At 43.5% G+C, this 24,988-nt stretch overlaps 1 protein-coding gene across 4 annotated transcripts in view; it reads left to right on the forward strand.

The window, feature by feature from the left end:
- Positions 1-24,988, forward strand: part of Acmsd (aminocarboxymuconate semialdehyde decarboxylase) — a 45,078-nt gene that overhangs the window by 18,204 nt on the left and 1,886 nt on the right. For 3 of the 4 annotated variants that reach the window (XR_015635073.1, XM_087579924.1, NM_134372.2), the window contains 6 exon segments: positions 1,499-1,548; positions 3,722-3,958; positions 9,467-9,560; positions 14,338-14,433; positions 16,055-16,227; positions 24,675-24,773. Coding sequence is in view for 2 of the 4 variants with exons in the window: in XM_087579924.1 (XP_087436050.1) it covers positions 1,499-1,548; positions 3,722-3,958; positions 9,467-9,560; positions 14,338-14,433; positions 16,055-16,227; positions 24,675-24,773 (749 nt within the window). In the remaining 2 variants the exon portion in view is untranslated. 4 annotated transcript variants of the gene reach the window in all.

The following is a 24,988-nucleotide window of genomic DNA, read 5'->3' on the forward strand; positions in this document are numbered from 1 at the left end:
TGTCACCTCCCTTCCTCCCATCAAGCCCCTTTTCTTTTGTTTGTGATCCTCTGATTTTTAACCAGTCTGCTGTGCGAACATAGTTTTAGAATGATACACAGGAGTCTGGTGGGCTTGCTATTAGCTACTGAACTGAAGACAGTAACTGCCCACCCCATCCATCAGTGTATCCCAGTAGTTCAGTAAGGGTACAGCTCAGTGAGACCTACTGTAATGACTCAGTCTGGAACTGACTCTTGATGGCACCAGCCTTGTGCAGGCAACAGTGCTTAACTAAGACTTTTGAGGCAGGGTCTCATGCATAGCCCAGACTGGCCTTAAACCCACTATGCATCACCAAGGAAGGCCTTGAAGTCTTATTTCTCCTGTGTCCACTTCTGGAAGTGCTACAGCAGCAGGGATGAACTACCATGCCCAAGCACAATTGTATTTTATTTCGAAGTCCAGGAGGAAAAAAATGAGTCACTAAAATCTGGAAGTTTAGAATCCAGTGGCATGAACCCAAGTAACATTTAAATTCAGCTTTATAAAGTCTGGAGCCAACTCTGTGGGCCACTCTGCAGAATACCTATGTAGTCCTGGATCTCGGTACACTGGGGCTTGGAGACAAATCTCTGGCAAAGAACAATTTGCTGTAAATGTGAAGAGAGAGCAAGGGCCCACCCTCTCAAGAGGAGAACAGTGACTTGGCTGACTGGAGTCAGAAATTGTCATTTATGACTGCAACAGAAGTACACGTGCCTCCTTTGGGTTTTGTTTTATTTGTTTTTGTTTTTGTATGTTTATCCCAAGTACTGTCTTTGAGGCAATAGTTATGACCCACTTTCAAAGAGTACGGTTATTACCCCTCCACGCAGTTCTAAGCACCTGACACAAATGAACTCGTTTAGTTCCTACAACGATCCCCAGAGGTAGGCTTTCTTCAGATCATTGTTTTTAAGATTCCTGGATCCTAGACTCTGGAATCAAACCCTGGGGACTGAGGGCCATGAGACTTTAGCCAGGCTACTTTAGGAGCCCAAATAAAGGACTTGAGAGATATACCTGTCATGTATGACCTACAGTGGAAACCTCAGGGAGTGGGGGGCGGGAGAGAAAGATGGAGACCAGAAAAGATGGAGAAAAAAGTGACAAAAGAGCAGAAGGGCTGTCTGGGTGGAGAAATGGGGAGAGTGATAACAGGCAACTATGATCAAGAAACAGTTTTGATGATATGCATATAATATGTGCATAATTAACACATGCTGCTTTTTTCCATGGTGGAGAAATGTCTTGGCCTAAACAGCATTTGGTCACAAGGAGGGTAGAAGAAAATCTGGGCAAATAGACTCGAATCATTCTTTTTGAATGATCCAATTTTGTCCAACTTTCTCCTCTATGTAGAGCCGAGGGTGAGGGAGAGCGCCTGAGGGAGAGAGAGTAGGTTGGGCTGGAAGCTGCTGGTCTCATCCTGGTAAAGGCTCTTCTCCTGACAGGTGTGTCTTTCCTTGTATTCTAGGAGTGACAGTGCAAGCTCTTTCCACAGTTCCCGTCATGTTTAGTTACTGGGTGAGTGTGAAACCTAGGACCATCTTCTTGGTGGTGAAGGCTCATGTCCAGCTCCCCAGAAGGTGACAGATGACTTACACCTTGAAATTGGTCCATCCATCCTCTCCCTTAACGGTCCTCTTTCTTTCTTTCTTTCTTTCTTTCTTTCTTTCTTTCTTTCTTTCTTTCTTCCTTCCTTCCTTCCTTCCTTCCTTCTCTCCCTCCCTCCCTCCCTTCCTTCCTTCTTTCCTTCTTTCCTTCTTTCCTTCTTTCCTTCCTTCCTTTCTTTCTTTGGTTGTTTGTTTCTGAGAGAAGCTCTCCTGTAGACCAGGATGGCTTCAAACTTGCTTGGTAGCTAAGGATAACCTTGAACTTCCGATCCCCTGCCCCTATCTCCCTAATGCTAGGATCACAGACAGGTTGCACCATGCCCAGTTTATGCAGTGCTATGACTGGAACCCAGGGCTTCTTACATGCTAGGCAGGCACTCTGCCCACCAGGGTGACTGGAGCCACATTCCAGCTCCAGCGGTTCCTTCATATGTTGGTGGCATATGATCCCCGAGACTGCCTTCTTAGCCATGTCCTTGCTTCAGGATAGCCTGTGTGGGGCCATCAGACCCATATCTAGATTCACCCCACAGTTCAGTTGTAGACTGAGACCCTACCAGAGCTTACCTGTCTGGACTCACCCCTGCATTAATGCCTTGCCAAACTGCTGACAAGCCAGTGCACTGTTACACTGTGGTAGAAATTTCTACCCCACCTGTGACCCTTTAGTTCCCAGATAAATGATACACACAGCCTTTATGTTTACAATACACCTTAAACAGCACAGGAGCTGGGCAGATAATTACCCTCTATATTATTAGAATCTACTTTCCTATCAATAACCCTGAATTATTACGTACTACCTATTACGTTTCATCTGGGCTGCTCTTAAGTCCAATTGGCCAGCCCACAGGACCACGTTTTTTTATGGCTCACATAACCCATGGTGGTTTCTCCTTCTTCCTCCTGCACCTTCTCCTTGTGGAAGCCCCAGAAATCTAAACCTCCTATATTCTGTTCTGCCCAGCTATTGGCTGTTGGCATCTTTGTTTACCAATCAGAAATAACTCGGGGGCAGGGTCATAGGTCACAGGTCGATAAGCAGACTCCGGTGTAGCGGGCTTGCTCTTAGCATTACAATAGACAGCAAGAACAAACCTCAACCTTGTGCGTCCTGGGGAATGGACAAAGGGGAGGTCCTAGATCCCTTTCCACAAGTCAGCGGTTCTCAAACACTGACTTTCAGAACTGATTCTGAGACATGGGGCAGGGAGGTAACTTTTGGTACAGAGCTAGGAATGAGCTAACCTGGTAGTTGTGGTTGACATGTGATTTCACAAGTCCAGCAGGAGTCACTCGGTTCTCTACGCTTCTGATTAGATCACTATGTAAAGTAAAATGTCTTGACACCTCAGGGTGGGGTCTGGGGAGATAAAGTGAAAGCACAAAGATCTGAGTTCAATCCCCAGAACACACATAAAGAAGTATGTACGGGAGCTTGAGGAGCGGTTCAGTGGGGAAGATAGATCAGTGGCTGCCGAGGCATGAGGACCCGAGTTCTGATCCCAGAACCCACTTTAAACGGCTAGGCGTGGTCACATTTGAGCCTGTACCCCTAGTACTGTAGGGGCTGGAAACAGGGGACTCACTACAGCCTAGTGAAGGGGAGGGGACTGGGAGAAGAAAGAAAACAAAGCCCAACTACCACAGTGTCAATAGGAGGGCGTGGGAGGACAGATGAAGACAGGACCCACGCGGGAGTAGGGCTGGTATCCTTCAAGGAGCCAAGACGAGAGACCTTAAAGGTAGCTTCAGACATTAGGAAGCTCTTCAAGGTCTGTCTGCTGCTGATAGTGGCCCACCCTCGTTCCCCGTCTAAACTGGAGCAGCCAAGTAGTTAGTACATGAGGCCCAGAGATACTTCTGGGCTCTGTTCTAATTAACCCGCAGCATCCCGGCAGCTCTCTTTGTGCTCACAGACCCTTGGTCTCCTGTGGCCAGTAGCTCTGTCAGTCCATGCCTCAGCTTCCTGAGGCATACAATCATTACGAAGGGTGAATATTTCCAGTCAAGAGGCAATGTTTAGAATGAATGTCTAACCAAGTAGGTTTTGACTGGCATGCAACCTTTCCTCTTTTCACCAGGCCAAACCTAAGGACACTTTGGAACTGTGCCAGTTTTTAAACAATGACCTCGCTGCCACAGTGGCCAGATACCCTCGAAGGTTTGTGGGTTTGGGGACATTGCCTATGCAAGCCCCGGGGCTGGCTGTCGAGGAGATGGAGCGTTGTGTAAAGGAGCTAGGATTTCCAGGAATCCAGATTGGATCCCACATCAACATGTGGGACCTGAATGACCCGGAACTCTTCCCCATCTACACGGTGAGTACTGACACTTTCGCTGGGCCAGCGCACAGACGCACAGCCATGGGTGGTGGGGGACCACGAAGGAAGCATTCCCCCCCAGGAAAAGAGGGCAGGAGACAATAGGTCAGTGACTTCAGATGTAGGTAGGAGATGTAGAAACCTACCAAAACTCCTCCCAAAAGAGTGAGCCATTCTACAGAGGGGGAGATGGGACACTTCCAAGGCCTGCTCCGAGGTAACTTTGGTGAAATCTCTCTCTTACTGGATCACATTTTACACAGAAGCCTAAATGCCATCCTCACTGCTAGCGATTTTCATAAACACACACACACACACACACACACACACACACACACACACACACACGGAGAGAGACAGAGAGAGACAGGGAGAGACAGAGACAGAGAGGACTTTTCTTTTTGCTATGGAAATTTTTTTTTCAAAACTATGAAGTAACTTTGGAGAGACTATAGAAATACAAAAAGTATAAAAAGGAAAATAAATGCACTAGTCATTCCAGCCAAAGACAGGAACCACTCTTAATGTGTCATTCATTAAGAAATAAATAAAACAAAACCTATGCATATCTATATTTTAGCACACCTGGAATTCTGTGACACACGTGATCTCATATCCTGAGAATTTACAAACTAAATGAACATTACGCATATACATGTGTGGCATGCAAAGTTCTGTTCATGATTGCACATGTGTGGTCATACACGTGTACACGTGTGTGGTGTAGAACATCAGGCGTCTTCCTCCATAGCTCTCCCCCTTATTGACTGAAGCAGAGGCTCTGGCTGAACTTTTGAGTTTGCCTGTTTCAGCCAGTGCAGCCAGCTCACCCCTAGCATCCCGTTTCCACTGAGATCACGGGCAGGCAACCACGCCTACCTGGCTTGCATGTGGGTTCTGAGAATATAAACTCTAGTCCTCACACGTGTGTGACAAGCATTTACACACTGGACCAGCTCCCCAGCCCAATGAAGATGATCAGAATGGGTGATTATTGGAAACTTCAGAATAGTCAGTGTACTGACATGCTTTTATTCTTGAATCCTCATTTAAGAACCTTAGGAAGAAGCTAGGCATGGCGACACCCACCTTTAATACCAGCCCTCAGGCAGAGGACAGGTGGGACTCTAAGTCTGGGGACAGCCTGGTCTACAAAAAATGAGTTCTGGTACAGCCAGGGCTGCACAGAGACTGTGGCTTGAAAAAACCAAAATCCCAAAACAAACAAAAGACCTTAGAAGGCAGAGGTGTGTTTTGGCAGTATATAATAAAAATACACATGAAACTGAGCATAAAAACACAGCCTGTAATCTCATCATTCAGGAGTCTGAGGCAGGAGGATAATGAGTTGGAGACCAGCCTGGGCTACATAGTGAGTTTCAGACAAGCCTGAGATATGTAGCAAGATCCTGCCTCAAAACTCTCAAAATAGAGACAGATAAGAAGAAGAGAAAGAGGAGGGAGGAGGAGAAAACAAATCCAGATTGGTTGATATATCAATAGATGGGTGGATGTTATACAGAGAGGTTATAAGTAGGCGATAGGTAAGTAGATAGAGATTTTATATGTGTAGATAAGAATGCCAGGAAAATGTTAGAATTTGATAAGCTCAGGTGGGGAGTATACGATTATTTATTATGGGGGTTGGGGATTTAGCTCAGCGGTAGAATGCTTGCCTAGCGAGCGCAAGGCCCTGGGTTCGGTCCCCAGCTCCGAAAAAAAGAAAAAAGAAAAAAAAAAGATTATTTATTATGTTTATAATGTCTATATTTAAAACATTTCACATTAAAATGTGTTTTCAAAATGGCACTATCCAGTTCTGAAGTACCCAGGTTCACATCCCGCCATCTTCTCTACCACTCTCTCTCTCTCTCATCCTGTCACTGAGCCAACCTTCATAGGTGCCAGGATTTAAGATCCAGGATTTAAGATCCAGGAGTCTTCCCTCGGCTGCAGCTTTTACAAATCTCACAATTGTAATGGTTTGAGATGGTTTTCTAATATTTCCATCACAGGGCAAAAACCTTTCCTGCTGATTTAAGTAGATATTTGCAGACTCGCCAAGCATTCTGCTCTGTCACTTATTCATCTAATATTCATGCAGCTCTAACTACACGGAAAAAAATTTCATATATGTGTCTGTGGCAACTGCCCACTATGTGGAGTGTTGCCTATGCAGCTGCCTCTTAAAGATTTAATATTCTTCTCAGTACTGAACTCCCCGAACGCATCGGCTGCAGAGGCTCAGCTGATGGAGAGAATGTTTTCTGAAAATTCCAGCGAGCTTCAAACAAGGATTTATTTACTCATGCATCCAAGTTGCTTCAGCACAGTGTGTGAGCGTCTTCAGCTACGAGTCATTTTTATTATTCACCGGAAGTGGCTTTATACGTTCCTCGGGGCTTAGAAAGCAATCACAGCTGCTGGAGTGCACATTTTCATTTGAGTGACGAGCTCCACCTATCCATCACTCCAATTAGATTATTTGGGAGCACGCCAGTCTCTGAGAGATTTAGGAGTTCGTCCTGACTCCGGTTGACCTGCTGTGTCCCTGGGCCAACAATCTGTTTGTTTGGTTAGCAAGCCTGGCTTGCTTAGCTCTTCTCTAGCTTGCGTCAGTGACGTGCTCAAACAAATGGCAAGAGTTTCTGACAGCCAAGTTAGTGCTGTCATTTCAAGATAGTCCTGGCACTCCACAGCTTCCAAATGCCGTGCCCCACCCCCACGCCCAGCCCTAGACCTCTCTTCTAAGGGAATAAGCCTCATAACAGACACTCAGGTACAAATGACTCCATTGCCGTATGAGGAAAACAGAATGTCAGGACCTGACAGTCTGACTCTACCTACCCTGTAGCAGCTGCCAAGACCTGAGTAAGTGACTTAGGTTCTGTCTTCTCTATAAAAAGAGGCAAGCATGAGCAGTCTCTGTATACCTGTGACACACTGACACACAGAGTGCCTGTCTCATAAATGATCAAACCAGTTAGTAGCTATAAAATTCCTCTATGTGTGTGAAGACCAGATGTTGACGTTCAATGCCTTCCTCAATTGCTCTCCCCTTGATCTTTACATTTTACTTTATGTGTATGGGTGTTCTGCCCGCATGTATGTCGATACACCACATGTATACAGTGTCCTCAAAGGCCAGAAGAGGTCTTCAGATCTCCTGGGATTGGAGTTACAGACCACTGGGAGCCATCTTGAGGGTGCTGGAAATCCAACGCTGGTCCTCTAGAAGAGCAGCCACAGTAGCTCTTAGCTACTGAGCCATCTCAACAGTCCTTTCGCCTTGTTTTTTTGAGACACGGCATCTCACTGAACTTGGAGCCTCTGATTCCACTAAACTGGATGGCTAATGGATCCAGAGATCCTCCTGTGTCTCTGGCTGCAAATACATGATACCATCCCCAGCTTTTACCTGGATCTGCTCTCTGATGTTCATGCTCGCACTGCCTGAGCCATGTCTTCAGCCTAATAGTTACACAATCCTTACAGCAGCATTGGTATAAAATCTCCATGGTGGTTAGCGATGACCTTGAGACTATAAGTGGCTTTGTGTTCTCCACCATGCCCCACATATAGAAGGAAATCGTTTTTCATGCTAATTTGAATTCAATCAAGTCTCATCCTTACGAAGGGTCACATCTCACAAGGTACTGTGATCAGGTGCCTCGGTGAAGCCTACCATTCTATCATTCCAAGAAGTCAGTATTTTCTTTCCAACCTGCATTCATGATCAGAAAGCAGTTAGCTTCTGTACCTTCTAAAGCTTGTGTCTCTGAGCTCCTCAGCCCACTGGGTTGGAACTCTCCAGTTTACCCTTTGCCTGTCACATCTAGAACCCCCAGCTATCCAAAACTGTGCCATTTACAACAATGCTTACATACACAAGTCACACTGCATCAGCTGGGTGAGCACAAATATTTACATGCAAAGGCAGTATCCCAACATACTTAAAAAGAAATCATCCTAATGAGAGCTTGTTTGGTCCCTCGGTAAGCACTGACATTAATGATTTCATTAATGATTAATCGTGCTAGTTTTCCTTCTATTGCTGGGATAAAACACCATGACCAAAGCAACCTGGGGGAACCACCTGCACGGTGAGCTGGGCCTCCCACATCAATCACTAATCAAGAAAAGGCCCCTACAGGCAATCTGATGGACACGGTTTCTCACTTGGGGTTTTCTCTTCCCATATAATTCGAGCTGGGATCAAGTTGATTAAAAAAAAAAAAACTCACCAGTAAAACTATTGAGGGGATTTACACAGACATTTTGCTAACTAAAGTTCATCCCATCTGCATGGTCTTTCCATTCCTCACAAGATTCTGATGTAGGCTAACCTATAGTATTCTTAGTACTTATCCAGCTCAGGCACTGAGAGATCTATCTCTATTCAGTGATTTCCTTTCACTCCTGGGAGAGTTTTCAGAGCGTCACTGGGCTCCAGGGATTGCAAGAGTATCCACGCATCCAGAAACCCCATCAGTGTTGTGTCCAAGGTCTTCCTGAATTAGATCAGGCCAGCCCACCCCATTCTAGCTGAAAGGAGCTAATCCCTGGCTCATTTTCCTGAATAGATTCATTCATTCACTCATTCATTCATTCATTCATTCATTCATTCTTCCGTTTATTCATTTGTTTGTTTTGGAGATGAAGCTTTCTGTGTACTCTTGGCTGACCTGAAACTCCCTAGGTAGCCGTCTTTGAACTTGAGCTGACAGGTGTTCACTTCATGCTTGGCTCTCACTTCCTCACTTCCTGTAGCTTTAGGTTTCTAAGAGGAGAGGAGGGAGACCCCCTGCCCTGACTCCAAAAATACCAGGTACCATCCCAGTCTCCCAGAAAGGGTAAACTGTGCGGGCACCATGGAAAACTTTTCCCTGCATTTGAAGTGTGGGATTTGGCTTTAAGCATTTTGTTCTTTGTCAAAATGTTTGAGGGGGGTGTGCTATAGAGACTTTCAGACAGTAAAGTGCTTACCTTGAACCCAGTCTCTAGAGTCCATATTTTAAAAAAAGACTAGTCATGGTGGTATGCACTCATAAACCCAGAACTGGGGACACAGACAGGAAGATCCCTGGTGCTCAGTGGCCACCCAACATAGACAAATCAGTGAGCTTCAAGTTAATGAGAAACCTTGTCTCAAAAACCAAGGTGAACAACCCTTGCACACAGCGTGCAAAGTTGTCCTATGGCCTCCACACATGCACACGTACACACACACACATGCATGCACACGTGCACACACACACACACACACACACAATGAGTGGTAGATATTTCCTGTAATTTTTTTCACCAAACAATATGCTAAATTCATCAACCTATGGTTAATCCTTTTCATTTTTTCAAGCAGGAATAATTTGGTCAAGGAATCTTTTATACAGATGAACAAAGGAACTTCTAAAGTATTGGAGCTTATTTTCTCAGATCGATGTGGAATCTGAGGTAGAGAGGCAGTCTCCCACAAATAACTTCTTTCTCATTGCTCTATTAAAGGCGGCTGAGAGGCTGAATTGTTCTCTGTTCGTGCATCCCTGGGATATGCAGATGGATGGACGGATGGCCAAATACTGGCTGCCTTGGCTCGTAGGTTTGTGCTGGATGAGGGTTGGGAACACAGCACCAACTCTTGGGTTTTTCCTGTTATACATGAAATTCTGTTCTTGGCTAATCTGAACCTCTTCTAGGTAGCTCAGCTTGTTTGAGAGAGTCTCTCAGTAGTCTTTATTGTTTATATATGTCTAGGGGAGGGGCCTAGTGTATATGGTCAGTTTCAGGGACTTCTAGACTTGCTGACTTCCTGAGTTTGCTCAGATTGCCTGTAGGATGAAATGTTTTCCCTTCCTTTAGAGAATCTTTTTTTTTTAAAGATTTATTTATTTATTATATATAAGTACACTGTAGCTGTCTTCAGATACACCAGAAGAGGGCATCAGATCTCTTTACAGATGGTTGTGAGCCACCATGTGGTTGCTGGGAATTGAACTCATGACCTCTGGAAGAGCGGTCGGGCGCTCTTAACCGCTGAGCCATCTCTCCAGCCCCTTTTTTTTTTAAAGTTTTTTTTTCTCTTTTTTTTCTTTTTTTTTTTTTCGGGGCTGGGGATCGAACCCAGGACCTTGCGCTTCCTAGGCAAGCGCTCTACCACTGAGCCAAATCCCCAGCCCCTTTAGAGAATCTTAAGTCTGACTGATCTTCCTTTCAAAATGGAATGTTTTGCCTCTCTTTTAATATCATGCATCTTAATAAGCGTCTGCAGGTTTCACCTAGGATATTCCACTTAGGACTGGAGGGATGGCTCAGTGGGTAAGAGCTCTGGCTGCTCTTCCCGAGGTCCTGAGTTCAAATCCCAGCAACCACATGGTGGCTCACGACCATCTGTAATGGAGTCTGATGCCCTCTTCTGGTGTGTCTGAAGAGACAGTGTACTCACATACATAGAATATTCCACTTAAAATATCCTGTGTCCTATGGAGCTTCCCCTCCAAGATGGAGGCTTTATCTCAAATGAATTTACTACAAACAAGTAACAACAACAACACACACACCCCTAGAGTTGAGGCTACAACAATATACACACATACACACTCGCTTTATGAAAAAGAGAGCCAGGATATGTCTTATAGAGCCAGATATGGTAAGGTGGAAGGGGTGCCTCGGTGGGTCCACACTGAGACACCCCTTCCCATTAAGGTACCAGCCATATGATGGGTTTAGTATAGAACAGAGTTTATTTAAGGCATGGGAAGGGGAGTTGAGAAGGGAGTAGAGACAGAGAAAGATAGAGAAAAGGAAAGAAGAGGCTGGCCAGGAATGTGTGGAGAGAGAGGGGGGAGGAGAAAAGGGTCAGAGAGAGAAGAGGCAGAGAGTAAGAGATGGAGGGAGGGGCAAACAGCCCCTTTTACAGTAAGCCTGACCTACCTGGCTATTGCCAGGTAACTGCTGGGTGGAGCCAAGAAGGAACATGTGCAATCGTGCTCCCCCCTCCCCTCCCTCTCCTTCTCCCTTCCTCCTCTATCTCTCTCTCTCACACGCACGCACACACATGCATGCACACACACACGTACACACAGGTGAAGCTATCATTCAACCGATTAGTGGAAACCTGACTCACAAAGAACCAGAAGGAAGTGGCATTGTCTATCACCCTGCCTTCAGCAGCTCTGCTGGGAAAGCCTCCCTCGGGTGGATACAATCCACAATGCTCTTAGAATCCCCGGGAGGCCTGGAAGCCAGGCAACTCTGTGCTTGTAGAGCATCGAGGGGCAGAAGGAGTCTACAACGAAGTCCTCATTGACAGTCATATCTCTAGATCAGTCACATGGCTCTGCGTTCCCAATTAAAGCATCAGACATGAACCAACTGCTGCTTCTAGGAGAAGGAAACACTTGAAGTAATTCATATGCACCCAGTAATTTTTCAGCCTTACCTCCCAAGAGGCAGCAGAGATTTGGCAGGATTCAGAGTGACATTACGCTAAACCTAGGCACCAGATACTCTCCAGAACCCTCAAACTAACCCATTGCCAAGAACCAACCATCACTACTGTATAAACTGATAACATGTCTTCTCCAAGGTGTAGTTGAGGGGAAGGTTTTTATTATAGATGTGAGGGAAAGAACAATGTAGATGTCAATCCAGGTAGCTATGCATCAGAGGCATCTGGAAGAATCCAGAACAGTGAAAGTAATAGGCTGAACATGGCTAGCATACTAGATGTACTGCCTGGTTTTGTGTGTCAACTTGACACAAGCTGAAGTTATCACAGAGAAAGGAGCTTCTGTTGAGGAAATGCCTCCATGAGACCCAGCTATAAGGCATTGTCTCAACTAGTGATCAAGGGTGGGAGGACCCAGCCCATTGTGGGTGTTGCCACCCCTGGGCTGGTGATCCTGGGTTCTAGAAGAAAGCAAGCTGGACAAGCCAGGGAAAGGAAGCCAGTAAGTGGCATCCCTCCATGGCCTCTGCATCAGCTCCTGCTTCCTGCCCTGAGTGAGTTCCAGTCCTGACTTCCTGTGGTGATGAACAGCAATGTGGAAGTGTAAGCTGAAGAAACCCTTTCCTCCCCAGCTTGCTTCTTGGTCATGATGTTTGTGCAGGAATAGAAACCCTGACTAAGACTCGACTTAGCCAAGAGAGGAGAGGGGGCTGTAGGGGAGAGTGAGAAAGATGAAGACAAAGAGAGGGCAATGAGAGCTGAAATAGAATGAGAAAGAGAGGTTAGGGAGGGGAGCTAATGAGACAGAGACATTAAGAGTAAGAGGCAGGAAGAGTAGAACCAGGATGCCAGCAAGGACTCTGAAATGTATAACAGGTACTGTGATAGTGAGAGACCTGGAAGTGCTCTGGTATGCTAATGGACACCACAGAACAGCCCTTTGTCCCTCTGCTAATGGTAAGGAAATGGTAGAGGAGAACCGGCTTCCCAGGTTCTTGAGAAAGGTTGGCTTTTGTCTAACCGGCAGAATTTGAACCTGACAATCACCCTAAGTTCACAGATGAGGAAATTGAGCTGACTAATGTTTGCTGAACACCTCCAATGTGAATCCATTACCAGGTGCTTTACTGACATCATTATTTACAAAACTGCACAACAGCCCTACAAGACAGAAAGGACTGTCCTCTGGTGATGTACACAGGCTGGGACACCAAACAACTTCCTCAAGGCCAAGAAGCAGAAAATCTCAAGAGCTATCTATCCTGCCCAGAAGCCTAGCTTGACACATCCAAAACTGAAAGGAGAGAGGCTGGGAACTTAGCTCAGGGGTAGAGGGTTTGCCTAGCAAGCACAAGGACCTTGGTTTGATCCTTAATACTGAAAAGAAAACTAAAGGCAAGTAAATATTACTGGTAGTTGGTGACAGGCCAGATGCTTCCAACTTTTTGACCTCTTATCCAAAGAGCTGGAAGTAAGCACTCATAGAGATTTGCAAAATAACTTTATTAGGAGTGAAGGGATAGCACACGGATGGTAGATTATTAGCTCACGTTTATTTTCTTGCTGTGAGTGAGGATGCATTGAAACCACAGAACTGGACTGATCCATGATGTGTGGAAAGAAAAGGTTAATTATAAATTTGAAGGTTAAGGTTAAAGAAAAGGTTAATTATAAATGTGACTATCTCTAGGGTGGTAGAGAATAACCAGAGGCATTTTGGGGGGTGCAAAGCTTCCATGGCTACCTCTCAGGGGGCAGGGAGGAGGGACTACTAACGTGACTGCCAGTACTCTCTACCTTGGGAGCAGAGAGAAAAAGAGTGGGAGTGGGTGTTGGAGAGTGGGCAGTTTTAAAGGGAGCAGGTAGCCACAAGGTTGAGGGGAAAAAGAACTTGTAAGGTGAAAAGGCCTAAGAGCTTAGGGCCAGAAGAGCCCAAAGTCTTTGAAACTCACCATAGCTATAGGTTAAACAGGATTGAAGGAGCCTGGAGGTCAGTGTAGGTTTTGATATGTAACTGGATGCCTCATTTCCCTGAGGTCAAAGAAATAAGGGAATTGGCTCTTTTGGCCAGAGGCTTCTGAGCAATGGGATCTTTTGTCTGTCTGCCAGTGGTCCTTCCTTGTCAGCGTGAGCTGAGCCTAGACTCATCTTGAGACATAGTCAGTGGCGTTTGACATAGCCTTTTTGGGTTTGGGACCTAACCTGGCTAATGCCCTTCCCTATAATGCATTTTATTTTAATTATATACCTGTCTATCTCAAGATGATAAATAGAGGATTCTCCACTAATAGGTTACTAAAAGACACAGTTTTGTATATGTACCTCAACCAGTTCAGGCCAGATAGGTCCCTCCATTCTTCCTGGCGGGATATGCTGAGAATGCACTTGGATAGAAATAGTCTAAATTTGATTGTATCCAGGGTTGGGGAAGCTTACAACATCATTCAGAGATGACAGAAGATGTAATCTGATGCAGATAGGGGTCCTAGGAGTTCTGAGGTTGTTAGGTTCACTGTTTGAAGAAGGGTGTGTGTATGCATAGCATGTGCAAGCAAAGGCGTTGAGCTACCAAATGCATTATTACAAGGGCAGATATGCATAACCCCACCCAAATAAGAGTCCCAAGCTAAACTACCTCCGACGTTTGCATGCCTCATCAGGACCAAAGCCAGCCTTTTTGTCAGTTTGAACTCTTAGACTATCCCCCTAAAATAGTAAATAGGGGCTTTTGGGTGATTTTTCTTGACGAAGCAATGCCCTGTATACATTTGAATCATTTCTGGAACAGAGGGGCCCCATGTTCCACATCACTGAAAATTCCCCAACTCAGCTGCTGTTTTGCAGTCACTTGTGTCACTAAAACGTGTCACTAAACCTCTTCTTGCTTACAATGCCAAGTCCTGAATCATGTAACTGTCTCTTCTTTTAGGAATGCCATCGGAGACCACCACGGCCATTTGCTCCATGATCATGGGTGGGGTGTTCGAGAAGTTTCCCAAACTCAAAGTGTGTTTTGCACATGGAGGTGAGTGAGACTCTATCAGTTCAGAATGGCCTAAGGAGATGCCTCAGACAGCCACTTAAGGCTACATCTTCTCAGGGTTGGAGGCTAGCAACCCAAGAGCACAGTACCGATGGGGTTGGTTTCAGGTGAGGGCTTCCTCCTAGCACGTGGATGGCCACCTTCTCCCTATGTTCTCATGTGATTCTTCTCTATGAATGCATGGATGAAGAAAGGACAGAGGACAGTAATTGAGGAAGAGAGATAGTTAGATGGTTCTGGTCTTTTCTTTTGTGTGCATGGTTAGCATGCCTCTCTCTCTCTCTCTCTCTCTCTCTCTCTCTCGTGTGTGTGTGTGTGTGTGTGTGTGTGTGTGTGTGTGTGTGTGTGTGTGTGTAGATCAAGGACAACATTGAGTATTGTTTCCCAGTACCATCTTACCTTTCTGTTTTTTTTAAGACAGGGTCTTTCTGCTGGGGATGGTGACATATGCCCTTGATCCCAGCTCACACAATTATTTTCTTACTGTGAGTGAGGCTGCATTGAAACCACAGAACTGGATTGATCTATGACGTGTGAAAAGAAAACTCTAATTGTAAATTTGAAGCTCCCATGTGGCTATCTCTAGAGTAGTAGAGAGAGAATAACCAGAGGCATTTTGGAGAGTACAAAGCTGCCATGACTACCTTGGAAGGCAGAGGCAAGCAGATTTCTGAGTTTGAGACCAGAGCAGAACAGCCAGGGCTATAAAGAGAGTCTTGGGGCAGGGGGCGGTAGGTGGGAGGGGATCATGTCTCTCACTAAACCTAGAGCTTACCAATTTGGCTAGATTGGCCAGCAAGCCTGGGGATCCTCTGTCTCCGCCTCCCCAGAACTGGGATTACACATGTGTGCCTGTTTTGAGTTTGTTGTTTTTGTTTTGTTTTTGTTTTGTTTTTATGTACATTTGACATTCAAAGTCAGGTCCTCGTGGTTTCACTGCATGGCGGCTCACTTTACCAAGTGAACCACTCCCCATCCATTTATTTATTTGCTTGCTTGCTTGTTTGGTTTTAGTGCTACTGAGCATCAAATCTAGAGCCTCACACATGTGCTCTATGCCAAGCTATATCCAAGCCCTTTTTAATCTTTAAAAACTACTACTGTTGCTGGGTGATGGTGGTGTGCACCTTTAATCCCAGCACTTGGGGAACAGAAGCAGGTGGGTCTCTGTGAATTGGAGGCCAGCCTGAATTACAAAGACAATTCCAAGACAGTTAGGGCTACACAGAAAGACCCTGTCTCAAAACAAACATATGTATGTATATGTTGTTGTTATTGTTGCTGTTGCTGTTGTTATATGAGTCTCTGTGTGTGTCTCTGTATGATATGTGTATGTAGCTGCCTTCTCAAACCTAAAAGAGGGTGTCAGATCTACTGGAGCTAGTTACAGATAGTTGTGAGCCACTCTTCAGGAGTGCCAGCAACAATATTCAGTCTTCGTTAGAATAGCAGGAGCTCTTACCTGCTGAGTTACTTCTCCAGCTCCTTGAGTTTATTTTGACACGAGGTCTCACTAAAGTTTCCCAGGCTGGCCTTAAACTCATTTGCAGCCCAAGCAATTTGCCTTTGAATTTGCAATCCTCCTGCCTCTGCTTCTTTGCAGGTGGTGCTTTCCCCTTCACCATAGGAAGAATTGCTCATGGATTTAACATGCGCCCAGATCTCTGTGCCCGGGACAATTCATCTGACCCCAGAAAATACCTTGGCTCCTTCTACACGGACTCCCTGGTTCATGATCCTCTGTCTCTCAAGCTATTGACAGATGTTATAGGGAAGGTAAGTTGGATGGTTTTTGGTGAGCAGAAGGTGAGCCCAGCAGCCAGTTACTTGACAAGTTAGATACTTTTGAGGGAAAAGGAAAGTATGAGATAGTAAAATGTCTGAAATACATACTCTTGGCCCTTGGTATCTATCCAAAAGGAATACTGAAACCCTCGGAGGCCCAATTATTTTATATTTAGTGGCATGGCTTTTGTATATAACTTATACACAGAACCCCTAATGCTTTAGATAAGTTACAGTACAAAGCAGATGATGACTACCTTTGTATTTATTCTATTGCTTAGGAGATAATTAAAGAGAGAAAACCTACACATGTTAAAAACAAGAGCAAATTTTTCAAAGTATTTTCTTCTTTCTCATATTTTATGTTTATTAGTGTATATTATAGTATATAGTGTATATGAGTCACTATGAGACATTCATTACATGTATATAATTTACTTTGGCCATCACCCTCTCTTGCTCCTGTTTTAGTTTTTTGTTTGCTTTCTGTTGCTATGATTAACACCATTACCAAAGGCAACTCAGGGAGAAAAAGATTTATTTGGCTTACAGGTTATATAGTCCATTATCAAGGAAAATCATCATCTGCTCAAGGCAGGGACCTGGAGATAGGAACTGAAGCAGAAACCAAGGAGGCTCACTGCTTACTGGTTTGCACCCCCTGACCCAGCTTTTCCAGTTAACTCCCTTATACAACACAAACCCACCTGCCCAGGGATAGCACCACTCACAGTAGCTAGGCCCTCTTAAATCAACTAACAACCAAGAAAATGCCACACCAAAATGCCCACCAAAAGGCCAGTCTGAAGCAGGCAACTTCTCAATTGAGATTTCCCAGGTATGTCTAGGTTTGTGTCAAGTTGACAAAAACTAAAAAGCACACCTAACTCTTACTCTTCTCCCCCATTTTGATGACTTGATGAGCTTCATTAGGGTTATTATGTGGGAGGAGTTACCTACAGGATCATACATAAGAGATTACCTACAGTAGCAGGGGGATGTATAAGAGTTTGTTTCAAGTATTTTCAATTCACAATTGGTTAAATGTAAGCATATGGGACTGAAGAGGATGACTATGGAGCACAAAAGAAACAATTGCATTTCAGTTTTATCTTATTACATGTAGTTATCTGTAGGTTTCCAAATTCTCCCAAGAGAAGAAGTAGAGTATCTGGACAAACTGAAAATGTGAGCAAGCAAGTAAGCAGGAAAGCACAAAGGAGAGAAGCTAAAAAACAATTGTGGGTCCTGAACTCTTAGCATCAGAAGAAGGGACAAGGCAGGGAGCCTGGCAAGGGGCCACTCTCAACAGAGTGTCCAACTGAACAGAGTGCACTCCAATTCTTGGAAAGGAAAACATTCTGAGAAAAACACCACTGTCAAGCTCAAACCCATCCTCTGAGCAATACAACCAGCAATGGGGGATGCTAATCCCACTTTGAAACAGTACCCAAGGCAACATACACTGACAGAAGGAGAGGAGCATGACAAGTTCACTGCGGCATCCAGTAGGTAGACCAGATAGCCAGCTGTGGTCCTCTGAATATGTTTGGCTGAAAGAGTTGTACTTTAGGGGTTGTAGTTTTGTTGGAGTTGGTGTGACCTTGTTGGAGGAAGTGTGTTACTGTGAGGATGAGCTTTGGGTCCCTCCTCCTAGATGCCTGAAAGACAGTAGTCTGCTCCTTGGATTCCTTTGAATAAAGATGTAGAACCCTCAGGTCCTCTAGCATCATGCCTATCTGGATGTTGCCATGATTCCCACCATAATGATAATGGACTGAACATCTGAACCTACAAGCCAGCCCTAATTAAATGTTTTCCTTTATAGACGTTTCTCTGACCATGATGTCTTTTTATAGCAATGGAAACTCTAACTAAGACACCAGCACATGTATGTATATCCTGAGTAGGCTTCCAGGAAAGGCAAAGGTTCTAGTATCTTCTTTTCAAACCGTGACCGCTTTAATGACTATAATTGGGACATGAAAACCTAAAGTTTTACATGTCCTCACAGGCTGGTAGATCCAGGACTTAGATCCAGCTATATACATTATTCTTTTAAATAGTAATGCTCCACCATTCTACTTACAGTCAAATCACAAAATCCTCTTTTAAAAACAATCCCCAAATTGGAATGACTTTTTGAACTTTTATTTTCTAGAATCATTCCTCGACCTCATCAATAATTGTGCTTTTGATTTTTACTCATGGATTTTTTTTTTTGGTTCTTTTTTTTTCGGAGCTGGGGACCGAACCCAGGGCCTTGCGCTTCCTAGGTAAGCGCTCTACCACTGAGCTAAATCCCCAACCCCTTACTCATGGATTTTTACTCAATTTCTCATGGATTATTATTATTTTCTGGCCTTAAATAGTTTTAAACAACCTGTTTTTGTTAGATGGGTATAATATTTTTCTTTTTATTTTAAAAATATTTTCATACAATATATTTTGAGCACTTCCTTTTTGTCCAGCACCTTCCAGATCCTCTCTACCTCCCTACCCAACCAACTTTAAATTTTCTCTCTCTTGCTCAAAATTAAAAAAAAAAAACATAAAAATGCAAAAGTGAAAATTAAAACAAGAAAAAGATTTTAAAATCCCCAACAATACATTTTCTTACTCTGATTCTTCTAAGAATCTCTGCAAGAGTACTTAACCCTACAGATCTTCATCTGTGTGTGTGTGTGTGTGTGTGTGTGTGTGTGTGTGTGTGTGTGCGCACGCGCGCGCGCGCGCACGTGATTAGAGATCAGAAGGCCACCTCTGGTGTCAGTCCTCACCGTCACCTATTTATAGACAGTCTTATTACTGCTGCATATACCAGGGTAGGAAGCCCACCGTCTTCCCATAATTCTCCTGTCTCTATTCCCCATCTCTTGCTATAGAAGTGCTGGGATCATAGATATGAGCTTCCAAATCTGGCTTTACATTTATTTTATATCTCCAAATAACTTTGACAAATAATGTATTCCAATGCCCAGCAGTGCACAAAAGAGGGAAACCCTGTTTAGATGCCTGTAAGCCTACTGAGAGGCTATAATTCTCACTTCAGGAAGAAATGGGCCATGAGAGAGTATGTCCTAGTTTCAGCACTTGTTAGTTAGCTCGGTGATGTTCTAATTTCATTTCAGTCACTGTGGTTAAAAATACCCTGACAAGAGGTAGCATAGAGGAGAAAAGGGGTTTCTTTCAGCCTACAGTTCCAGGTTACAGTCCACCATTGTGGAGACACCAAGGGATGAGCTTGATGTAGCTGGTGACATCACAACCACAGTCAAGAGCAGACAGGAATGAATGTATACACGCTCACTTGCGTGTTTGCTCGTGTGCAGCTCGATTTCTGAACTCTTAAACAGTTCAGCACCCTCTACCTTGTACTTTCTGTCTCACACTCACTTCCAAGTGCCTCAGTTTGGAGGTCTGTGCTACCACAGCTGGCTCTCACAGAATCTTTACATGGGGACTTTCTAAAATACTGTAGTGGGGAATCTCACATTAGCATATTCAGACATATATAGTTGGAAACCGGTCTATGATCTTAGTAGATCCCCAGGACATAGACTCTTTAAAGTTTCATTTTTGGGCATCTGGGAGCAGATGTGATGAGAACCCAACATATCATAGTAGTCGGTGTATCCCAGGGAGCTCAGGTCAATAGACAACACAGCAATTGTCCGTACAAGACCAACTTAGGCTTCCTCAGCCTATGGTTCTTCCTATGACTCATAACAACACACAGGCAAACTGCAGCTATAAGAAAATAGGTGAATTAGTTACTTTTCTTCTCATTATAAAACGTCTGACAAAAGCAACTTAAGGAAGAAAATAATCATTTTGGTTCACAGTTCGAGGGTTTAGTCTATCCCCACAGGGAAGACATTGACTGTTGCACGAGCTTGAGGCAGCTGCTCACATTGCATGCACAGTCAGGAAGTAGAAAGAGATGGATTCTAGTGCCTGCTTCTTCATTTTGTTCAGCCCATGGAATGGTGCTGTCCACAACAGGGCGAGTTCTCTCACATTAATTAGCCCGAACTAGACAATCCCTTGCAGAAGTATGCAAGGAGGGAGTCTAGATGCTTTCAATTGATGATCAGTATTAACCATCACGACCAGTGGCAGATGCAGCAATTTTTCAAAGCATTTTTAACTCAGGTATTTAGTACACATCTATCAAATAGAGATCTCTTTCCTGGAAAACCACACAAACCTTGAGGAATCTCTTTCCCCTGCTTTCCTCCCTGCTGCTATCTCTTTTCTCTCAAAACAAGAACTCCAAATTAAAGAGACGTTCGCTTCTACTCTCATGCCTTCTTTCCTGTACCTAATATTTCAGAACTAATTACATCAGAATTTCTTAAAATGTTTTAAATATATGTAAAAGTAAGTATACACACATATTATATATGGGATATAATTGTGTGCACATGAGTGCAGTGTGCACAGAGACTAGAAGAGTCAGATCACAGGTGCTGAAGCCACAGGCCATCGTGAGCAGCCTGAGAACTGAACTCAAGTCCTCTTAATAAACAACATATGCTCATAGCCGCTTAGCCATCTCTCCAGCCATATTCCCATTGTTCCTTCAACTCACTCACACATTTATGCAGTTTTCAAGTTGATGATAAGCATTCTCAAAAGAAGATTTCTCGAAAGTCCAATTCAAAGAATTATTCTTGGCAGAGTCAGATCATAGGAAAAAATGGCTAAATAATTATTAACTGGATGTATTTTAAAATGAAGAATCTAAGGACAATGAATTTTTAAAAAGAAAAAATCTAAAGAAGTACAGGTGGTAACTCAGGTCTAGACCAGTTTCAAGATCAATACATTTATAAAATTACTAGCAAGCTGGAGATGATCAAAAGTTAGTGTGAAGGTTGAATAAGAATGGCCCCCATATTTGAATGGCTCATAAGAATGTTTAGTCACCTGTTGCCTGCATATGGATCCTGTTCCCCTAACTCTGCCCTCAGTGAGAGAGGATGTGCCTAGCTCTACAGTGACTTGATGTGCCAGGATAGGTTGATACCAGGGGGAAACTCTCATCCTTATCAGAAGAAAAGAGGAGTGAAGTATGGGAAGAGGGGCTATGTGAGGGAGAGAGGGAGGAGGAAGGGGACTGTTATTGGGATGTAAAATGAGTAAATAAATTAATGGGAAAAAAAAGAATTTTTAGTCACTACAAGTGGAACTATTTGAAAGGATTAGAAGGATTGGAGGTGTGGCCTTGTTGGAGGAAGTGTGTCACTGCTTGTGGATCAAGGCGCATCTCTCAGCTATAGCACCAGTGCACAGTCCACCATGGTGATGATGTACTAAGTCTCTGAAAATATAACTAAGCTCCCAATTAAATGATTTCTTTTATAAGTGTTGGTCATGATATTTCGTCAGAGCAATAGAGCAATGATTAAGACAGTTACCAGTGAAAGGTATGCAAATAGAAAATAGGTAAGAAAAATTTAAAAACCAGATAATTATAAGTAGATATAAAACTTCTATAGAAAGATGTTGAAAGAAAGTCTATATAATAATTTAAAATTTCCAAACCATGAATTTGATGTTCTGAGGTAGCATTAAAAAAAACTCAAGGCACTGGGAAGATGAGACAGCTCAGTAGGTAAAGCCTTGGCAATGCACGCCTGAGTACCTGAGTTTAAGTCCCCAGATGGACATGTAGCATGCACATCTTTAATCTCAAGGCTCTTAGGAGCTCAAGAACCAGCTAGCCTTGAATATGCAGCAGGAGGAAAAAAAGAGACCCTGACTGAAACAAGATGGAAGGCAAGAACACCTAACATTGTGCTCTGAAAAACCACACACACGCACACACCCACACACACACACACACACACACACACACACACACACACACGAAGGAAACCAAGGAAATATCTTAGTCAGGAGGGACAAATTACAGAAGACAAGACTGGTTTTCATTTCTGATTCATTTGCTTTCTCCATATTAAAACAGGACAGGCTGCTTCTTAAAGCATATTTATATCTGTGAATGCCATCATGCTGGGAAGGGGAGGATTCCTAATTAGAAAATTAATGCCTGGATTTCATCTTCATGCTAATGTAGCTGACGAGTATGCTATAAGTGCGGGACTCTAAAATCATGTTGTATTTTGGAAATGTAAACAGCTTTAGCAAGAAGAAGAGATGAACCCCTGGTGAATACCAAGCAGAGAGTTAGAACGAGATCAGTTGTTGGCACAGATGTGAGCAGACAAACCTTTACGTCTTTAGGGCTTCTACAGCAGATGAATTTTCTTGGCTTCATGTATAAATGAATACAGAAGTCTAAAAATAGATGGCCTTCGAAACTGTGTAGTGTGTGTGTGTGTGTGTGTGTGTGTGTGTGTGTGTGTGTGTGTTCGATCATGTGTTCTGTTCTCTCACTCCCTGCCTTATTTTCTTAAAATGATCTCTCACTTAGTCTGGGGCTACGCTGGCAGCTAGCAAGCCCCAACATTCCTCCTGTTTCTGTCCCTCAAGCACGGGGATTTAGGCACATGCACAAACATGTTCAGTTGAGTCATGGGGAATCTGAACTCAGTTCCTCGTGATTGGGCAACAAACATTTTCTTAACTATCTCCCTAACCATCAGATGTGTGTGTGTGTGTGTGTGTGTGTGTGTGTGTGTGTGTGTACATGAATATATGCACATACATACACATATTTGAGACAAGGTCTCACTGTGTAGACCAGACTGACCTCAAATGATCCACCTGCCTCTGCCTCCCCAATGCTAGGATTAAAGACATGTGCTACCCATGCCCAGGTCAGATTTTTACTATGAACTGAAGTATTTACAGATCATGTCTCTGTGTGTGTGTGTGTGTGTGTGTGTGTGTGTGTGTAAGATTGGTAAATATATATTTTATATATACATGTATATGTAGATTATATCATGTGATTTTATGTATGTGTGGAAATGGTATAATGTTTCTATCAGGTTAAATAGTCTATTCAAGCATATCTCTATGGTGAAGCAATACATGTCATTTCTCCTGGCTTTTTGAAATATAACATCATGTGTAGTCATCATAGAGTATAATAGCATGCCAGATCTCCTGGGGTCCTCCAGTGGTATGTTGGTTGTTGTTTTGGAAACAGGATCTCACTTTGTAGCCCAGGTTAGCTAGAGTTTATTATAAGACCCAGGCTGCCTTTGAACTCCTGATCCATTCACTTCTTCAGGCAGGGATTCTAGGCATGCAGCACCCCAGCTGGCATACATCAGAACTTCTATTAATCAGTCTTCCTCTCTGTCTGACTCTCTTTCTCTGTGTCTGTCTGTTTCTGTCTTTGTCTTTGTCTCTGTCCATCTCTCTCTGTCTATTTCTCTGTGTCTGTCTGTCTCTGTCACACACACACACACACACACACACACACACAGAGAGAGAGAGAGAGAGAGAGAGAGAAAGAGAGAGAGAGAGAGAGAGAGAGAGAGAGAGAGAGAGAAAGAGAGAGAGAGAGAGATGAATAAAACATTGCAGCCAGTGGGATCAACCCATTGAAGTCAGTGAACTTGCTGTGATTGGAAGAGACTGTGACTCATTTTGAGAGGTCTAGCAGAAAGGACACCACCACACTTCATTTGGGAAAACCCAAAGAGAAATTAACAAAGGGATTATTTACAAAGCTATGAGGAGTTACACTACGATTTAACCCAAAACATTTCTTTCCAACCCTATTTTCTCACAAGTCACTTGTGATATGTCACTATAAGAAAGGTAGAATGTTTCATTTCATCTGAATACATCCCATGTTTTTATCGAATAAGTGCCTAATTTTTATATTTCAGTGCTTGTATTTCAGTTATTTAGAATAAAAATGGGCTGAGGTGGAGACTAGCTCATTCAGTTGCGTGTTTGTCATGCAAGCACACTTGATTCCCTGAACCCATATTTAAAAGAGCAAGGGGGGATGGTACACTCCTGCAATTCAAGTCCTAGGAAGGCAGAGCTGGCTGGTCCTGGGGATGTCAGATGAGCATATCTAATGAATTCAAAACCAGCGAGAGACCCTGTCTCAAAAGCCAAAGAGGACAGTACCTGGGAGTGACAACAAAGGTTGTATTCTGGCCTCCATACTTAAACACAAGCACTCAGAAACAGGACTAGACCTAGATTTCCACTTTTTAGAAGACCTAATAGTGACATCTGCTGGAACAAGAAAATAGCAAAATGGAAACCAACCCTTTACATCTTTAGAATTGTAGACTAGTTCTGTTTCTATTAAGTTAGGAAAACAATTGCTGTTCTACTAGTGTGTGTGTGTGTGTGTGTGTGTGTGTGTGTGTGTGTGTGTGTATGTGTGTGTGTGTATATATATATACATATATATATATATGATAAGTAAATTAAGTGTATGGAAGACTCTTTAATGTTTTCCCACTTACAAATAAACTTGTATTTTCTTCTTTTAGGATAGAGTTATTCTGGGAACTGATTACCCCTTTCCACTAGGTGAGCAGGAGCCTGGGAAGTTGATAGAGTCTATGGCAGACTTTGATGAAGAAACAAAGGTACATGCCTTGAACTTCAGTCTCCTTCCTGAGCTGAATACACACTTCATTTGCCTAACACTGTGACTCCATTTTCTGAAATAGCTAGACTATTAAAAACACTTTAATGTCTTAAAATAAGCGCAGTATAACTAAATGTATAAATCCTCTGCACTCACAAGTGTATGTGCATATGCATATTCACACACAAACACACACACACAAATGTAAAAGAA

The sequence above is a fragment of the Rattus norvegicus genome, chromosome 13, assembly GCF_021556685.1.
Source record: "Rattus norvegicus strain SHRSP/BbbUtx chromosome 13, alternate assembly SHRSP_T2T, whole genome shotgun sequence".
Lineage (NCBI taxonomy): Eukaryota > Metazoa > Chordata > Mammalia > Rodentia > Muridae > Rattus > Rattus norvegicus.